Consider the following 21,441-nt stretch of genomic DNA (forward strand, 5'->3'; position numbering starts at 1 on the left):
CTACATCTCCCGTGAGCCCTGGTCCTACCATGCCCCCTCCTCTGATAAGCAGCTTACTGTCAATACACTATGTTCCAAATTATTATGCAAATGACATTTTTCTCGGATTTTCCTAAATGGTCTTTGCAAATGACAGTCAGTCTAATAAAATTCATCACCCATTAGAGTATACATCAAATTTTATTGTAGAAACCTCCCAATGATAACAGTATAATCTCCAAAATGAATAAACACTCAAAATGCACTGTTCCAAATTATTAGGCACAGTAGAATTTCTAAATATTTGATATGTTTTAAAGAACTGAAAATGCTCCTTTGTGGAATTTGCAGCATTAGGAGGTCACATTCACTGAACAAAAAAAAGCTATTTAACTCCAAAACATCCTAACAGGCCAAGTTACATGTTAAGGTAGGAAAACTTCTTTAATATCACCTTCAAAAGTCTTGCATCCATTGAACTTGTGAGTTTTTGGAGAGTTTCTGCTTGTATTTCTTTGCATGAAGTCAGAATAGCCTCCCAGAGCTGCGGTTTTGATGTAAACGGCCTCCCACCCTCATAGATCTTTTGCTTGATGATACTCGAAAGGTTCTCTATAGGGTTGAGGTCAGGTGGTCACACCATGAGTGTATCTCCTTTTATGCCCATAGCAGCCAATGACAGAGCTATTCTTTGCAGCATGAGATGGTGCATTGTCATGCATGAAGTTGATTTTGCTCCTGAAGGCACATTTTTGCTTTTTTAGACCATGGAAGAAAGTTGTCAGTCAGAAACTCTATTTACTTTGCAGAGGTCATTTTCACACCTTCATGAACCTTAAAGAGCCCTACCAGTTGTTTCCCCATGATTCAGGCCCAAAACATGACTCCTCCACCTCCTTGCTGACGTCGCAGCCTTGTTGTGACATGGTGGCCATCCACCAACCATCCACTACTTCATCCATCTGGACCATCCAGGGTTGCTCGACACTCATCAGTAAACAAGACTGTTTGAAAATTAGTCTTCATGTATGTCTGGGCCCACTGCAACCGTTTCTGCTTGTGAACACTGTTTAGGGGTGGCCGAATAGTAGGTTTGTGCACCACAGCAAGCCTTTTAAGGATCCTACACCTTGAGGTTTGAGGGACTCCAGAGGCACCAGCAGCTTCAAATAACTGTTTGCTGATTTGTAATGGTATTTTGGCAGTTGCTCTCTTAATCCAATGAATTTGTCTGGCAGAAAACTTCCTCATTATGCGTTTATCTGCATGAACTCTGTCTGTGCTCTTTTTCAGTCACAAATCTCTTCATAGTATCATGATCACTCTTACGTTTTCGTGAAATATCTAATGTTTTCATACCTTGTCCAATGCATTACACTATTTAACGCTTTTCAGCAGCAGAGAGAGCCTTTTTATTTCCCATATTGCTTGAAACCTGTGGCCTGCTTAATAATGTAGAACATCATTTTTAAGTAGTTTTCCTTTAATTACAATCACCTGGAAAGCTAATTATCACATGTGTTTAAAGCCCCCGTCACACTAAGCGAGGTCGCTAGCGAGATCGCTGCTGAGTCACAAGTTTTGTGACGCAACAGCGACCTCGGTAGCGATCTCGCTATGTTTGACACGTAGCAGCGACCAGGCCCCTGCTGTGAGATCGCTGGTCGTGTCGGAATAGCCTGGACCTTTTTTCGATCATTGAGGTCCTGCTGGGTAGCACACATCGCTGTGTTTGACACCTTACCAACGACCTCGTTGACGACTCAGACACCGACACATAGGCGTGCATTTGCATTGCCTTTTCCGCACCCATTCAGTTCCGATTGGTAGTCGCTACTGCGTTCTGATTGGCGGTCATGCCTTCAACAGAAGGCGACATAGTAGCGCTTCCATCCTTTGTTCCTGACCGCGTGGTGGTTTGCAGATCGTTGTAGAGTTCTCCGGCCTGCGACTCCTCTTCGATTTATCTGTTCTTCAACGGTTCTTCTGACACCTATATTTTGTGCACGGTAGGTATCGTTTGGGGTCTCAAATGCGTTTTCATTTTTCCTTAATTTAAAGGGCACCTACTAATAATAAGGCAAGGCCGCCACCAATCAGAACGCAGTAGCGACCACCAATCAGAACTGAATGGGCGCGGAAAAGGCAACGCAAATGCACGCCTGTGTGACTACAGCGTCACACAGGACGTCCCTCATCGAGATCTGAATCGTCGTAATAGCTGCCATGTGACAGGGTCACAACGACCAACGACATCGTTGTACAGGTCGCTACAGGTCGCCGCATCGCTGCTGCGTCATTGGGAAGATCTCACTGTTTGACATCTCACCAGCGACCACATAGCGACGCAGCAACGATCCCTGACAGGTCGTATCGTTGTCGGGATCGCTTTAGCGTCGCTAAGTGTGACGGGGGCTTAAGATTGATTTCAGTGATCCAATGAGCCCTGAGACACAATACCATTCACGAGTTTATTTGAAAAACAAAACAATTAAATCTTTATGACACTTAAATCCAATTTGCATAATAATTTGGAACACAGTGTAGACAATGTACACAGAAAGCTGTGGGGGGTAAGCTTTTTGAGCTCTGCATCATGTTACATCTACAAACTCTGAGTGTGTCACTTTTCCTGCACCCAATAAACGAAATGATACATCATTGGAATCATGGTCTCTTTTCCTACACCATGATGCTCTCAGATGAGGTAGCAAAAGCCTAGTGACAGATTCCTTTTAAGCAGCTCACACAATAATTCATCAGTTAGTGTCCTTACTTTCTCGAGTCCATAGGTGTACTTTAGGAGTTGGTTTCTGAAAACGAAGTGTAGCTCTGTAAACTGTAGTTTCCCACATAGCATCTACAGTAGCAGGATCTCCCATATTGTTCCATGAAGAAAGCTGGAGGAACTGTCGTTCAGGGGGTGAGAAAACTGCTGAAAGGCTCATAAATATTTTTTTTAATTTTTATATACTTAGCATGGGGGAGTGTGTCTACATTAGTCACGAGGGCTGTGTGAATTTGGTCAAAAAGACGGATTGTGAGTTAACCCTTTGTGTAATGTCTTATTTTGTTTGTACTTTATGTTCTCCCTTCACTTTTGTACCATTTTGTACAATACCCCAGTTCTGGCATCATGTAAATAGGCATTCACAGAACAATTTGGACCATCATCCACTATGGAAGCATTTAATCCATGCCTACATAGTTAGTGAGTAGATGATACATCATTGCTAATGATTTAGTTTTCCACTTTCCTACATCTGCTTTATTAGCAATCCCTGCTACATCTAAAGGTACCTTCACACGAAGCGACGCTGCAGCGATAGCGACAACGATGCCGATCGCTGCAGCGTCGCTGTTTGATCGATTGGGAGCTGTCACACTGACCGCTCTCCAGCGACCAACGATGCCGAGGTCCCCGGGTAACCAGGGTAAACATCGGGTTGCTAAGCGCAGGGCCGCGCTTAGCAACCCGATGTTTACCCTGGTTATCAGCGTAAAAGTAAAAAAAACAAACAGTACATACTCACCTGCGCGTCCCCCAGCGTCTGCTTCCTGACACTGACTGAGCTCCGGCCCTAACAGCACAGCGGTGACGTCACCGCTGTGCTTTCACTTTCACTTTAGGGCCGGTGCTCAGTAAGTGTCAGGAAGCAGACGCTGGGGGACGCGCAGGTGAGTATGTACTGTTTGGTTTTTTTACTTTTACGCTGGTAACCAGGGTAAACATCGGGTTACTAAGCGCGGCCCTGCGCTTGGTAACCCGATGTTTACCCTGGTTACCAGTGTAAAACATCGCTGGTATCGTTGCTTTTGCTGTCAAACACAACGATACACGGCGATCGGACGACCAAATAAAGTTCTGGACTTTATTCAGCGACCAGCGATATCACAGCAGGATCCTGATCGCTGCTGCGTGTCAAACTAAACGATATCGCTAGCGAGGATGCTGCAACGTCACGGATCGCTAGCGATATCGTTACAAAGTCGTTTCGTGTGAAGGTACCTTAAAGGGAGGGTGCCGTGATTTTAGTTTTTGTATTAACAATTATTGATTATATAATCAATTATTTTCAATACAAAAGTAAATGTACCTCTTTCATACTTTTTTATTTATTCACTTTTACTTTCACCACTGGAGGCCGCCATTTTCATTAGTGTGGGTGTAAGTGTCTGGGCACGACACTTGCACACCTCACTTACGGCAGCCATGTACATAGGAAACTGCAGTCGGGCCCCGACCGCATCTCTTTCATTGAGGCCGCTCCTCCTGCCTCTCAGCTGTGACTTGGCCACGCCCACTGAGCTGCCGCATCACAGCTGTGAGAGGAGATCGCGGCCATTTTGTTTTTCCCTCTGCCATCGCACACACAGCTCAGTGCGTGCGATGGCAGAAGCTGCTGCTGGGAAGCGAGGGTCCGAGGTGAGTATCTGCAGCAAGGAGCTGTGATTGCAGCCTGTACTTAGTATTACAGTACAGGCTGCAATCACTGCTCACTGCCGACCTGTTCAGAGCAGAGCAGGGAGATCGTCACACTGCTCTGCCCTGAACATGACTCAGCATTTCCTGAGAGAGGATGGAAGGTAAGTACAGGGTTTTTATTTTCTTATGCATCTACCACTGCTACCAGCCCCTATATATCACCTAGCACTGCCTGCCCCTATATACCACTGCCTGCCTGCCTCTGTATACCACTGCCTGCCTGCCTCTGTATACCATTGCCTGCCTGCCTCTGTATACCACTGCCTGCCTGCCTCTGTATACCACTGCCTGCCTGCCTCTGTATACCCCTGCCTGCCTCTGTATACCACTGCCTGCCTGCCTCTGTATACCCCTGCCTGCCTGCCTCTGTATACCACTGCCTGCCTGCCTCTGTATACCACTGCCTGCCTGCCTCTGTATACCACTGCTGCCTGCCTCTGTATACCCCTGCCTGCCTGCCTCTGTATACCACTGCCTGCCTGCCTGCCTCTGTATACCACTGCTGCCTGCCTCTGTATACCACTGCCTGCCTGCCTCTGTATACCCCTGCCTGCCTCTGTATACCACTGCCTGCCTCTGTATACCACTGCCTGCCTCTGTATACCACTGCTGCCTGCCTCTGTATACCACTGCCTGCCTGCCTCTGTATACCACTGCCTGCCTGTATACCACTGCCTGCCTGCCTCTGTATACCACTGCTGCCTGCCTCTGTATACCACTGCTACCTGCCTCTGTATACCACTGCCTGCCTGCCTCTGTATACCACTGCCTGCCTGTATACCACTGCCTGCCTGCCTCTGTATACCACTGCCTGCCTGCCTCTGTATACCACTGCCTGCCTGCCTCTGTATACCACTGCCTGCCTGCCTCTGTATACCCCTGCCTGCCTGCCTCTGTATACCCCTGCCTGCCTGCCTCTGTATACCACTGCCTGCCTGCCTCTGTATACCACTGCCTGCCTGCCTCTGTATACCACTGCCTGCCTGCCTCTGTATACCACTGCCTGCCTCTGTATACCACTGCCTGCCTGCCTCTGTATACCACTGCTACCTCTGTCCTGTGTAGCTAATCTAGTCCTGGGTAGCTAATCCTGTCCCATGTACTGTGTCCTCAGCAGTCAGTATCACACAGGACAGGATTAGATACACGGCTCAGCAGTCGGTATCACACAGGACAGGATTAGATACACGGCTCAGCAGTTGGTATCACACAGGACAGGATTAGATACATGGCTCAGCTGTCGGTATCACACAGGCCAGGATTAGATACACGGCTCAGCAGTCAGTATCTAATCCTCTCCTATGCACTCTCCCCCCTGCGTGTCTTTTCCCATTGTGGTTTATTATTTTTGTTGTGGGAGATGTGGGAGTCGAGGATTATGCGTTCGGTATGGTTTAAAAAAGATTAATAAAGGACTTTATTCTGGCTGAGTCTTTATTTACAATACAACTATAGGATTAGTAATGGATGGGTGCCTTATAGACGCCTCTCCATTACTAAGCCATGGGCTTGATGTCACCGGACAATATGAAGGTGACATTAACCCCACAAATATGAACCCCACTTGCTACCGCTACAGGGCAAGTGGAAATTGCCAGGCAAAGCGCCAGAAAAGGCGCATGTAAAAGGCAGCTGAGAGCTGATGTTTTTAGCCTGGGGGGGGGGACAGTATCCATGGCCCCTTCCTAGGCTATTAATGTAATCCCGCAGCTGTCTGCATAATATTTCATGGTTATTAATTATAGGGGGCCCCACGTCTTTTTTGGGGGGCTGTCCCCCATTTTAATAGCCAGTAAAGGCTATAAGTATACAGTTGCGAGCGTGTGAGTGAGCACACCCTCCCACCCACAGACCAGTACACTGCTCTTCTGAAATACTGTGCTCCTGTCACCCTGCTCCTTCCACCATACGTCTCTCACCTCCCTAGAGCAGCACAATACCATATGGATCACGTATAATGCCGATATATATATATATATACAGTGGGGCAAAAAAGTATTTAGTCAGTCAGCAATAGTGCAAGTTCCACCACTTAAAAAGATGAGAGGCGTCTGTAATTTACATCATAGTTAGACCTCAACTATGGGAGACAAACTGAGAAAAAAAAATCCAGAAAATCACATTGTCTGTTTTTTTATCATTTTATTTGCATATTATGGCGGAAAATAAGTATTTGGTCAGAAACAAACAATCAAGATTTCTGGCTCTCACAGACCTGTAACTTCTTCTTTAAGAGTCTCCTCTTTCCTCCACTCATTACCTGTAGTAATGGCACCTGTTTAAACTTGTTATCAGTATAAAAAGACACCTGTGCACACCCTCAAACAGTCTGACTCCAAACTCCACTATGGTGAAGACCAAAGAGCTGTCAAAGGACACCAGAAATAAAATTGTAGCCCTGCACCAGGCTGGGAAGACTGAATCTGCAATAGCCAACCAGCTTGGAGTGAAGAAATCAACAGTGGGAGCAATAATTAGAAAATGGAAGACATACAAGACCACTGATAATCTCCCTCGATCTGGGGCTCCACGCAAAATCCCACCCCGTGGGGTCAGAATGATCACAAGAACGGTGAGCAAAAATCCCAGAACCACGCGGGGGGACCTAGTGAATGAACTGCAGAGAGCTGAGACCAATGTAACAAGGCCTACCATAAGTAACACACTACGCCACCATGGACTCAGATCCTGCAGTGCCAGACGTGTCCCACTGCTTAAGCCAGTACATGTCCGGGCCCGTCTGAAGTTTGCTAGAGAGCATTTGGATGATCCAGAGGAGTTTTGGGAGAATGTCCTATGGTCTGATGAAACCAAACTGGAACTGTTTGGTAGAAACACAACTTGTCGTGTTTGGAGGAAAAAGAATACTGAGTTGCATCCATCAAACACCATACTTACTGTAAAGCATGGTGGTGGAAACATCATGCTTTGGGGTTGTTTCTCTGCAAAGGGGCCAGGACGACTGATCCGGGTACATGAAAGAATGAATGGGGCCATGTATCGTGAGATTTTGAGTGCAAACCTCCTTCCATCAGCAAGGGCATTGAAGATGAAACGTGGCTGGGTCTTTCAACATGACAATGATCCAAAGCACACTGCCAGGGCAATGAAGGAGTGGCTTCATAAGAAGCATTTCAAGGTCCTGGAGTGGCCTAGCCAGTCTCCAGATCTCAACCCTATAGAAAACCTTTGGAGGGAGTTGAAAGTCCGTGTTGCCAAGCGAAAAGCCAAAAACATCACTGCTCTAGAGGAGATCTGCATGGAGGAATGGGCCAACATACCAACAACAGTGTGTGGCAACCTTGTGAAGACTTACAGAAAACGTTTGACCTCTGTCATTGCCAACAAAGGATATATTACAAAGTATTGAGATGAAATTTTGTTTCTGACCCAATACTTATTTTCCACCATAATATGCAAATAAAATGATAAAAAAACAGACAATGTGATTTTCTGGATTTTTTTTCTCAGTTTGTCTCCCATAGTTGAGGTCTAACTATGATGTAAATTACAGACGCCTCTCATCTTTTTAAGTGGTGGAACTTGCACTATTGCTGACTGACTAAATACTTTTTTGCCCCACTGTATATAATCACATATACTCCCATAAAGACCACACATTATGCCGGGATATTATAATATATATATAATATCGCACATTATGCCACCAAGTATTGTGTGATCTATGTGACGGTATTATATGTGATCTATATGGCAATATTATGTTTGATCAGTGTTGTGGAATGATGTAAAAACTATATGACGGTGGTATATGAGAACTATATTGTGGGATTATGTGTGATCTATGTGGAAGTACTAGGTGAGAATTATATGGCGGTATTATTTGTGATCTATATGGTGGTATGTGAGAACTGTATGACAGTATTGTGTGATCTATTTGATAGTATTGTGTGTGATGTATATGGTGGTATTATGTGTGATCTATATGGCGGTATTATGTGAGAACACTATGGCAGTATTATCTTCAGAAAGCGGACCCATTCTATGGTGGTTCTGGCTGAGCACCTGCACGCGGGTCTGGGGTAATAGAGGGGGCAGCATGACCTCCAGTTAGGTGCAGTCAGGGCTGGTGAGGCAGCTGAAGAGAGGGGTCTCATTTTTATCATTACTCTATGGCTACATTTCCCCCAGCGTCACCCCGGACTGCTCCTGTCGTCTCCCTTTCACACATCGCCAGGACAGGATGGAGAAGACAGGATGTGAGGAGGGGATTGGGGTCTTTGCATGCAGAGTCTGGATCAGAACAGGCCATCAATCTGCAGAAATGTTTCCTGGATTTCTGTAGAGCAGACGGTCCATCCATGTGTATAAAAGACAGCGCTCTATGTACAATCCCTGGCTGCTCCGCGCACTGAACAGGGTGCCCCCCATAGACCAGCACACTGCTCTCCTGAAATACTCTGTGCTGCTGTCATCCTGCTCCCTCCACCACATATCTCCCAGAATCCTTGCTGCCTGCCATCCTCGGTGACTGTCTACTTGTCAGTACAAGGCTGCCGTCACACATTCAGTATTTGGTCAGTATTTTACCTCAGTATTTGTAAGCAAAAACCAGGAGTGGGTGATAACTGCAGAAGTGGTGCATATGTTTCTATTATACTTTTCCCTTAATTGCTTACTCCTGGTTTTGGCTTACACATACTGAGGTAAAATACTGACCAAATACTGCTAGTGTGACGGCAGCCTTACTCTGCAGTCACTGACAAAATGGCTGCTCACTGTGTTCCTGAATCCTCTCTTATCCCTTAGCAAACACATGGAAGGAGAGGAGTGACATCACACATGTCAGCAGACTCCGCCCATAATTACTGCAGTGCAGTAATGTGAGCTAGTTGTACACTAGGTTTTTCTGAAATTTCAGCAGCTGCTCCCCCTAGTGTTTAAAAGTGGAAATTCCAAAACTTTTCAAATTATTTTTCATATTTTACTAAATTATAAACAAATGAAAATATTTTTTAAGAAAATTTAAACATTAATTATTTACATTTTTACAATTGCTGTAAAAAAATTTTTTTTGATGGCACCTTCCCTTTAAGGTAACATGAGTGTACTACTGGGCACCATCATGAGGCCCCGCCGTTACTGAACGATGATGCTGTTTGGATTAATTAGAGCAGCTTCTGCAACTGACCACACAAATAAACTGTTTTGTTCGGCTGCTAATTTGTTGGATTTCTACAGCAAATTCTTTTATTCTCTGCAACAGTGAGAGGGAGAGAGAGCGCGAGCGAGACGGCTAGCTGAGAGGAATCCTTCCATATTTACTCTCAGTAGACTATTAAGCAACACAGGCTATTAATTTGCCTTTTGAGTCTTCACTAAAGCCCATAAAGGCGCACAGTTGTCAAATGGAGTTCATTTTAATTTCCTTTCAATCACAGTAAATTATTCAGGTGATAAATCAGCTGGGGCAGCTCCTGGCTGTAATAGAAACCCTAATTCCTGGCTAATTATCCAGCCCTTTGCTGCCAACAGATCAATACGCTACAAAATAGAAAGGGCTGTAGGTCTGTAGCTGGATAGACAAAGACAGAAAGACAGCTGGGAAAATTGTGTCATCAACCTGACCTTTCCTGAAGTTCAAAGGTCAACAGGGGTTAAACAGCACAGATTTTTTTAAGGAATGTGCCCACATTAAGATGCTGGCTATTTCCGAATGATAGCAGAACAGTGTCATCCTCTACCAGCAATTGCATGGACTTGAAACGCGATGTCATTTGCTCATCATGCACGTGTCTAACTGGTTTGTCTGTTGGGATTAAGTAATTTTTTGTTACATAGATCAGAGTTGTTCATTCATCATGTCAGCTCTGCCCTTGACCTCAGCCCTTCAAGAGAGGTTCCAAGATTTTGCACCATGTGGCACCCGCTGCATCTGTACTGACTTAAGAATTTCTATGCTAATTATTTTTAGTCCTTACATTGTAAAAAATTATAATAATTTATATTTTAATCTAAAGCTTCATGATGTTTCTGTTTATAAAAATATAGGATTGTCCTATATGCAAATAATATATATATATATATATATATATATATATATGTATGTATATATATATATATATATATATATATATATATATATATATACAATCTCCAAATAATAAAATATGGGCAGTTTAGCAATATTTTCAAGGCTTTATTTAATTGTAATGTTGTAACTAAACCTTCCCACTCTGTGTCTGTGTGTGTGTATATATATATGTATTAATATTTATACATTGCATACAAACACATGTACATAAACAGATATGTTAGGGATAACCAAATTGATGTGATGCAAATCGTTACAAATGTAATTTTATGAAACTCGCAGGTCTTGGTGAATCTGATGAATTTGCTAATCGATTTGGACAAATCACCCCCAAAAAGCTTGCCACCTTTTTACAAGTTGCAGTAGATTGCATCAGTCACAGAAGGCTGACAGGTGTTATCACTTGGGTTTCCCTGTAGTACCTTGCAGCTATCACATGGTATAGTACAGCCAATTATAACGGACTATCATAACCTGTATAAAAGCCTAGGCAGGAAATACAGCAGCTATTTTAGTGTGATTTTAGGATAGTGAGAGGGTGTCAGAGCAATACAGAAAAGAAGCGTAAACCATGGAATGTTAGAAAAATACTACAGACAGTAATGTGTTGTATAACTACAGCACTTAAGAAGATGAGAGCAACAGTATGGGAATAATAAAATTGGTAGGGGAGAATGAGATAGGAGTAGTGCTAGTAGCAGTGCCAAACTCAGTGTGATTGATCAGTGATATGATATAGCTGATATCTGTCTTGCCACATTTACAAATTACAATTACACATTTTATTCTTCATTCATAATGCAGTAGAAAGCACAAGCAAGACAGCACAAAAGTTTTTACAAAAAAAAAATCTACGACCAGAGTCAGAAAGTGTGTACTGTACTGAGTATTTGCATTTGTTTATAATCATTTTTGCGAAGCGAGAACTAATTATTTTTCAAAAATACAAAATGAAATTCCCTAAAATCCAGACAATTAATTGCAACTGTGTGCCTCACACCAGTTTTACTAGTCAAATTTTACATGCCAAACTAATATTGCATCCTGTTATCTGGCATTTTTGGAGTTTATCTACCTAACATTTTTTATTTTGTAATTTTTGTCATTTTTAGAAAGGGTGTTAATGTTGTTGAAAAAAAATATACCGTATATATTTTTTAAATATAGACATTTAACTGTGCATCTCTATTTTTGCACACCTGTTATACTATTCAATTTGACAAATATAGATGCTGTGCACCCTGCTGCCTCACTTTGCTTTCTGTACATGTACATATCTATCTAGTATTTTTTAATATAACCTTTTTGCCAAGGGTTGAATACTTGTGGCAAAAGCGATTGTTAAAAGATAATTATAGTGTTATAAAAAAGAAAAAAAAAAGGGGCAATGGAAATGGATAAGAAAAAACAAAATGGAAGTCAGCTCAACTTTAGAGTAAAATATAGCTTTTATTGAGCCAGGTACAGGTACAGGTACAGGTACTTCGTCCACTAAATATGCTGTTAGCACATTGTCAGCAAAGGTACAAAGGTGCAGAGTTAAAACCAACGCGTTTCGACCTGCGTCTTAATCAGGGTCTGATTTTTTTGCTCTCATTTTTTTAAGGTTGTTCCAATAAATACAAAGGAAATGAACATGTGTGATTACAATAATTTTCTGGGAGAAACATTTTGTAACAATTTCAAGGGTGCCAACACTCGGCCATGACTGTATGTGTGTATGAGGAGTGCCTAAGCTTCTGTAGTACAGGGGCACTGGAACATTCAGTGCTAACACACGGCCTCCTGCACCATACGACAGTAAAATAAACAGTGCCATAACAAACACAACTCTGATATATTAGATTACACTGGTTTGTATTTTGATTTTGCGATAGTAGATATATGAACAAAATACAGATAATCTCTTGATCTTACTAGACCAGTATTTACATTTCTGCATAATGTGGAAACACACAAAATGTGCCGTGTAAGAGAAGACACTTGCTTTGACTCTTCATTTGTAATCCAAGATCTCTCTCCATGTCATGAGATGGGCCGTTTCACCAGCTAATGTGCTGTAGACCCTTTAATGGCTTTCAAATGGTATTGACAGTAGGTCAAATGAATCGGTGCTGAATGTGACCTGCAAAGTAGTTCCAGGGGGCTGCAGTGATCTAGTCTTAAACGACACACAACCAAAGTATGTCCAATAGATATGCTAACAAATTGCGGAAAGCTGATACTGCTGTATGCAAAGCGCTCCTCACACAGAAGCTTTCCCCAGTAATGTATGTATATTGTTTAGCTGAAGGGATTATTTGATTTGCTAAGCTTTATTTAGAATCGCATCACATTTCAATAGATGAAATATTAATAGATTGTGGTTTAGGTCTTTTCTTTTGCAATTCTATGCTTTATAAGGCAAATTAAAGGGCTGAGATGCTGCTGTAAACAATTAGATATTTGTATCTGAAATCACAGTAGTGAGGACATTGAGAATACTGGAAAAGGAATATTGACTTGCCTCCTGTCGCTTTTTTAGCTATAAAGAAAAGATGGATAGATAAATCTATAGCAAAACTAACAGGCCTGCTGACTTGCTTAATGAACTGCAGACTTAACGCCAGACCTGTTAATTTTTTGTGAAAATCTGTGGCTCCCTATGTCGCTTGCATTATACATTTCAAGCGATAATTATTGATTTATAATTAGATTTTTAATTTTTTTTTTCGGAAGCATAACTAATTATTAAAGAACAATACTGTTATATGATCATCATATTCCACAGTATTTATGCATGGATTCAGAAATATTATTTTATCATCCGTAAACATACAGGTAGAAATATGAAAAACTTTATACAAGGTGCTTTGTATGGTATAATATGTGGATTGTAAATTTCCATGCATATGCTTTGTTATAAAACTAGATTATTGAACATATGAAGAGCATTAATGGTATCTGGAAATGTTTTGCAGAGCGATGCAATTTTGGGGTCAACAGTCAACTGCTTAGGCACTGAAGAATACATGATAGAAATGTAGTATTATTCGGGATCGTGTGATAGCTCTGTCTATTCTTATTCTTGGTCCACCGGTCCTCAGACTCTTGTAATGTTTGCATCCAATATTGCCATGCTATTTTTCTTGGACATAACCAGTGGTTTTCCCATTAAAGTGAATCTATCAGTTTTCCTGACGTCTGTTTTACCTAATAAATATATCCCACATAAAATAGCAATTCTCAAACAACTTTCTTTCAGACTCAATGTTGAGTCACTCCTTTGTTATTCTTGCTAGAAATGTTTGAAGAAATTGACATTTGGAATAGATGTGTCCCGTGCACCACTCCGTTGTCCGTGCACCACTCCACTGTCCAGGCATACTTGGTGCAACCCTCCACAAGGTTGTAACAATACAGAGAAATCCAGGATCCAGGGCACCAGATGTTCTCCTTGTGGTAACTTTATTAGTACAGAAAAATCACAACATTTCGATCAGGCAGGGCCTTTATCAAGCCATAAAAAAAAGCATAACTCTCTCTTTTATGGCTTGATAAAGGCTCTGCGTGACCCAAACATTGTGATTTCTCTGACATTTGGGTTACTAGTTGGAGGTGTGTCCCTACACAGGCTGACATGATCCAGCCTTTCCTGCCAATGCCTGACTGTGTAAGGACACACCCTTTTGATAGGGGAATAGTAACACGCATTTGTCAATTTATTCATAATTTTCCCAAAAGAACAATAGAAGAATGCAGACTAAGAAAGAAGTGCTCCAGAACCTTTTTTTTTATTGGGAATGCAAGTATTTACTACCACAGACATGACAGTAGGGCTTAATGCATGCTAGTTGCCCTTTTTCCTATCAAGCACTATAATATACATTTCAATTACATCATCCTGGTTTCAAGAACTGCAGCAATTATATGCAGATATACTATTATTATTTATAGATATATTATTTATTTATTTACTCCGAGCTCTCATTTATATTAAATAGTACGGAATCCTTACCCTTCCATCCCTCTTTCATGGTAGAGTCATACCATATTTGTTTGAATGTATGTTGGCAGATTAACAGATACCACTGGAAATCTGTGATCAAATATTTATATGACTTTCAGTATTGCATTACCACTAGATTAATGTTAAAGAATCACAAGAAAAAACCCCAAAACAAATAGAAACCTAGGATAAGCATTATTAATGATTACAGATGAATGTAATGACTTACATAGTTAGATAAATAGTTACATAGTTGAGAAAAGACACACTTCCATCTAGGTCAATGGGAAAAGATAAAGAGAATGGGATTTAGATACACGAAGAAGGCATGATCCATTCTGCCCTAAAAAGCAAGATTTTCCCTCATGATCCCAAGCGTCAATCAACTGCATCAACATTTGGAACAAAAATTTTAGACAATTGTATAAATATTTGTTATTTTTCTTCTTCTAAAAACAGCATCTAAGACTTTCTTGAAACCATTGATAGACCAACCACACCCCCTCCTGTGATAAGCAGCTCACTGTCAATAGACAATGCACATAAACAGCTGTGGTGTGGGTGTGGTTAACTTTCTCAGCTCTGCTTCATGCTATATCTAAAAAGTCTGTGTCACAACTGCTGGTAGTATTACAATTATATCCTATTAAACTTAAGCTCCTGAGACATTTCGGAGATGATCTATTATCTTCGGGAAAAGTTGTGTCTAGTCTTCGATTTTCATCTGCAGTGGCTATATATATATTACATTACATAAGTATTACATACCGTTACTGAGTCGCTCACAGGGGAAGTTGATCCTTACGAGCTACACTGGCTGACAGAAGAAGGCTACTTAACAGGGGTCTTCACTGTAAAAAAAAGTCATCTAACATAATAGGACATTTACTAAAAATCCAAAGCACTGGGTATCTTTCTTTCACAAAAATTATTTTTATTGACACCAGTGTACACACAGGAAAAAATAGCAATGTTTCGGCCTCTCAAAAAAGTGTCTTGGCTTGACATAGGCCCTGTGTGGCTGAAACATTGCTATTTTTTCTTGTGTGTACACTGGTGTCAATAAAAATCATTTCTGTGGAAGGAAGATACTCAGTGACTTGGATTTTTGAAGTATGTGCAATTTTTACAACCCAGTGGAGGAGCTATACCAAGTCTGTATAGGACACAGAGTGGTGCATGGGATACACCTTGCATCAATAATAGGACAGAAAGACAAGGATAGGCACCTTTAAATGCTTCTTGACAAGCTACTGCTTTGGAATAGAAGGGTTCTGCTGTTAGCATTTTACTTGACTACTAAAGTGTTTTGTCTAGCTTTAGGATAGTAAATAACTTCCTGATTGTTAAGTGTCTAACTGCTGGTTCCTTCTTGTGATCCAGAGTATAGAACACAGCAGAGCCCTGTCTTAATGGACTAGAAGTTCAGCATACACACCTCTACTACATTCGTTGTCTATGAGACTGTTGGAGTTAGCTAAGCACTTTACTCAAATATCCCAGGCAGTCCTATAAAGAATAAACAGAGCCTTGTACTGATGGTCACATTGAGTATTAATGGTTGGATATCAAGTAATCAATGAGTTTTAAATGTAAAAATGAAAAAAAATGAAGCAAAGAAATGGTATGTGATGCATGAATACATTATGAGCAGTGTTCTTACTATTCATAATATATGCCATGGAACAGGTCCATCAGCCCATTGTTCGTCCGTGGAAAAAAACAAGTATTTAATAATTGCATTTGTATGGTTGGTTTTATTCCATTGTGTTGTTTTACTTCTTGCATATGTAATCTTGGAATCATTAGTTGGAAAAGGCATAGCATAGTCTTGGTGTCTATAAAATAATATTTTTGTACATGTCCCTGTGCACTTGATGTGTAATTCTGCATAGTATAATAATCATTTATTGCAAGTAATATATGTACCGTAATCTTAGTTTTATTTAAACTGTTAATCTTATACAAAATTATATGTAATCATTTTAATATTTGGGCATTGTTTAGCATTAAACTGCATGGATCAATGACGTTATTGGAAAATGTAAATGCTATCTTAAATGAAGAGACACCAACAGTTTCAGTGTAGAATTTCCAATAAGAAAATAAATAAGACCACGATCAGAACACGATCACAATGGGGTGATCTGGTTCTGAACATTACCTTATGGTTTCAGCAGGTTCGTTGGCTTCCACGTTTGGAACAAGTTGAGTTTTCTGGCGGCTCGACAGCTCAGTGGCGTGATTTTCGACTCGCTCTTCATCATGAGCCCAACAGCCGAACCTCGGTAAGTCCACATGCTCTTAAAAGTGAGCTGGGAGGGGACTTGCAATAATATTATTCTTGCAGAGGATTTTTATTGATAATTGTTTTTTTTTTTAATTGCATAAAAAATGCCAATTTACCATTCTGACATGTATTGCTTTAAATTAGGATGATGAGCAATTAAAATTGCTGTAATTTTTTAAAGTTATTAAATTAAAGTGATGCCAAATGTTTTTTTTTTTAGTACACTACTTTGTAGCAGTTTTCCCCACCAATGAGTGTGGACCTGCATGTACCCTTTATGTGGATCTCTAGCTCTTACAAGCTACAGATATTATTATGCCTCTTCACATTTCACTTAATTACTGGGTCAACACCATAAAATAGTGAATTGTTAGTTATGCTTTATTAATTTTTAATATATACTGTTGTGTGAAAAATTGTTTGCCCCTTCCTAATTTCCTACTATTTTTCATGTTTGTCACATTTACATGTTTCAGATCACCAGACAAATTTAAATATTAGACAAAGATAACACAAGTAAACACAAAAAGCAGTTTGTAAATGAAGTTCTTATTAATGGAAAAAGAAATCCAAACCTACATGGCCTTGTGTGAAAAGTGATTTCCCCCTAAATGTAATAACTGGTTGGGTCACCCTCAGCAGCAACAACTGCAATCAAGCATTTGCGATTACTGGCATTGAGTCTTTTACAACACTGGAGGAATTTTGGCCCACTCATCTTTGCAGAATTGTTGTAATTCAGCCACATTGGTGGGTTTCCGAGCATGAACCACCTTTTTAAGGTCATGCCACAGCATCTCAATCGGATTAAGGACAGGACATTAACTAGGCCACTCCAAAGTTTTAATTTTGTCTTTCTTAAGCCATTCAAAGAGGGACTTACTGGTGTGCATTGGATCATTGTCCTGCTGCACAACCCAAGTGCGCTTCAGCTTGAGGTAAGAACAGATGACCAGACATTCTCCTTCAGGATTTTTTACGTAGACAGCAGATTTCATAGTTCCATTTACCACAGCAAGTCTGCCAAGTCCTGAAGCAGAAATATAGCCCCAGACCATCACACTGCCACCACCATATTTTACTGTTGATACAGTATAATGCTTTTTTTCTGAAATGCTGTGTTACTTCTAGGCCAGATGTAATGGGACATACACCTTCCAAAAAGTTAAACTGTTGTCTCATCAATCCACAGAGTATTCTCTCAAAAGTCTTGGAGATCATCAAGATATTTTCTAGCAGAACTGAGATGAGCCTTTATAGTCTTACTGCTCAGCAGAAATAAAGACCTTCATGTAAAAACTGCATTTTGTGCTTTCTTGTGTTATCTATGTCTATTATTTAAATTTGTTTGGCGATCTGAAACTTTTAAGTGTGACATGCAAAGGAATACACAAACTATTTTTCACACAGCTGTCTATAAATATATATTAATCAGGTTGTATCAATTAATCAGAGATAGATTTATCAGAGTAAAGTTTACATGAGTAGCCCACATTACTCTTTTATTGTGATGTAGTGTGTAAATATATTATATATATATATATATATATATATATATATGGTATATATATATATATATATATATATATATATATATATTCTCTTTTTATGTCATTCAAGCTAAAATTATTGCAGTTATCATTTTTGTTGAAATTGTTACAGTTGTAATAGAAAGGTTGCAGTCCTTGGTGCTGACGATAACTCGCACGATGGTAAAAAATGCAATCTGCAACAACTTTGCAAGGAGTATATAATTGGAGGTTGCACAATGAATATTTGAGATTTTACAATGCAATTTATGGTCTAAATTATATCTCTTATCCATTTGAAGTTTTATACAATATATATTATACACTGAAAAAAACAGATTCCCTACACTACATCAGAATAAAATAGTAATGAGGGCCACTCGTAGTAAATGGAATCTTGCCCAAATGATCTTAGATTAACTGATACCATCTGATTCATAAGGATGTCAATGAATATGTAGCAAGTATTTAAAAAAAACAGCATATAGATAAAGTCTAGTGTGAGTGGAGTTGTACATGCATTTTTTCAATAGTCATCAAAATAAATGTAATCCAAGATTCACATTTTAATAACATATCTAGCTGCATACTCAAAGTATCGTTTCTCCTTGCGGAGAGCAACATGTTACGCATGCCGAGGTGAGGAGACTTAAAGCCGCAATGCTCCTCTGGGAAATATGCAAATGGTCTCTTTAGAGAGGAAGAGGACTAGAACTCTAGTGCCAACTGTTGGAAGTAGCAATCCTAACAGTCAATGTCGACCCTTTAACGAGCCTTGTCACATGACTTAGGATAAGAGCCAAACCAGAATCTCAATTTGCAGACACTGTGTTTCGGGGTATTACCCCTCATCAGTGCAAAGTGGAGATCTGGTTTGGCTGATTGAGAGGTGTCTGACCGGGATCCAAGAAGTATCGTTTCTCCTTGCGGAGAGCTACATGTTAAGCATGTCGAGGTGAGTAGACTTAGCCGCAATGCTCCTCTGGGAAATATGCAAATTGTCTCCTCAGAGAGGAAGAGGACTAGAACACAGTGTCTGCAACTTGAGATCTGGTTTGGCTCTTATCCTAAGTCATGTGACAAGGCTCGTTAAAGGGTCGACATTGACTTTCAGGATTGCTTCTTCCAATAGGTGGCTGTTGTGAATTTGGATTCTGGGCTCCCCCGGTGGCCGCTTGTGGAATTGGACTTGTCATCCTCTTTCCTGTTTCACCTGGTTCCATCAGTAGTGGGTGTCGCTATTTAAGCTCATTTCTCTGGTGGTTTCTTGCCGGTCAACAATGTTATCTGATGCCTCTCAGTGCTTGTTCCTGCTTCTAGACAACTACTAGATAAGTTGGACTTTTGTCCATGTTTTGTTTTGCCTATTTGTTCCAGTTCACAGCTGAAGTTTTGTTACTGTGTCTGGAAAGCTCTCGTTGATCAGGGATTGCTACTCTGGCGTTATGAGTTAATGCCAGAGTTTAAGGTAATCTCTGGATGGTGTTTTGTTAGTGTTTTTCTGCTGACCATGAAAGTATACTATCTGTCTTCTGCTATCTAGTAAGCGGACCTCAAATTTGCTAAGACTATTTTCCTGCTGCGTTTGTTGTTTCATCTGAACTCACCGTCATTATATGTGGGGGGCTACTGTCTTCTTTGGAATATTTCTCTAGAGGTGAGCCAGGTCTTATATTTCCCTCTGCTAGCTATTTAGGTCTTAGGCCAGAGCTGGGCATCTAGCGATAAATAGGAAATGCTACCTGGCTATTTCTAGTTGCGCGGCAGGCTTAGTTCATGGTCAGTATAGTTCCATCTTCCGAGAGCTTGTCCCTCTATAGGCTTGCTATGATCTCTGCCTGCAGAGATCATGACAGTTTGACCGGCCAATAAAGTGTTAAAGACCCAGGTTGAGAAAGGAGAGTTATAAGAAGTCTGCTGGAATTTTTTTTTTTTTTTTTTTTTTTTTTTCCTCCAGTCTGCCTTGCTGCAGTCTTTTTTCTCTCTCTCCTCCTAATCTCTGTATGCTCTGTGTGCACCTGACAATAATGGATCTCCAGAGTGTAACTGCGGGTTTGAATAATCTCATCACGAAAGTACAAAATTTACAAGATTTTGTGGTACATGCTCCGGTATCTGAGCCGAGAATTCCTTTGCCGGAGTTCTTCACAGGGAATAGAGCTAGCTTCCAGAATTTCCGAAATAATTGTAAGCTTTATTTGTCCCTGAAGTCTCGTTCAGCTGGAGACCCTGCTCAGCAGGTTAGGATTGTGATTTCCTTGCTCAGGGGTGACCCTCAAGATTGGGCCTTCTCATTGCCAGCAGGGGATCCTGCGTTACGCGATGTGGATGCGTTTTTTCTGGCCTTGGGCTTGCTTTATGAGGAACCTCATTTGGAACTTCAGGCAGAAAAAACTTTGATGGCACTATCTCAGGGGCAAGACGAAGCTGAAGTTTTCTGCCAAAAATTCCGTAAATGGTCTGTGCTTACTCAGTGGAATGAGTGCGCCTTGGCGGCAACTTTCAGAGAAGGTCTCTCTGATGCCGTTAAGGATGTTATGGTGGGGTTCCCTTTGCCTGCAGGTCTGAATGAGTCCATGACAATGGCTATTCAGATTGATAGGCGTCTGCGGGAGCGCAAACCGGTGCACCATCTGGCGGTGTCTATGGAAAAGACGCCAGAAAGTATGCAGTGTGATAGAATTCTGTCCAGGAGCGAGCGACAGAATTTTAGACGGAAGAATGGATTGTGTTTCTATTGTGGGGATTCTACTCATGTTATATCAGCATGCTCTAGGCGTACAAAGAAGCTTGATAAGTCTGTTTCCATTGGCACCATTCAGTCTAAGTTTATTTTGTCTGTAACCCTGATTTGCTCTTTGTCATCCATTGCCACGGACGCCTATGTTGACTCTGGCGCCGCTCTGAGTCTTATGGATTGGTCCTTTGCCAATCGTTGTGGTTTTGATTTAGAGCCTTTGGAGACTCTTATTCCTCTGAAGGGGATTGACTCCACCCCATTGGCTAATAATAAACCACAATACTGGACACAAGTAACCATGCGTATCAATCCGGATCACCAGGAGATTATTCGTTTCCTGGTGCTGTATAATTTACATGACGATTTGGTACTGG

The 21,441-nt window shown here is 41.0% G+C and overlaps 1 protein-coding gene across 3 annotated transcripts in view; it reads left to right on the forward strand.

Annotated features, from left to right (window-relative positions):
- Positions 1-21,441, forward strand: part of PAX5 (paired box 5) — a 534,721-nt gene that overhangs the window by 289,174 nt on the left and 224,106 nt on the right. For 2 of the 3 annotated variants that reach the window (XM_077251644.1, XM_077251651.1), the window contains exon 7: positions 16,686-16,796. In XM_077251644.1, the coding sequence (XP_077107759.1) occupies positions 16,686-16,796 (111 nt within the window). The remainder of the gene's footprint in view (positions 1-16,685; positions 16,797-21,441) is intronic. The other variant, XM_077251660.1, reaches the window with a different exon arrangement.

Source organism: Ranitomeya variabilis, chromosome 1, assembly GCF_051348905.1.
Source record: "Ranitomeya variabilis isolate aRanVar5 chromosome 1, aRanVar5.hap1, whole genome shotgun sequence".
In the NCBI taxonomy this organism is placed as follows: Eukaryota; Metazoa; Chordata; class Amphibia; order Anura; family Dendrobatidae; genus Ranitomeya; species Ranitomeya variabilis.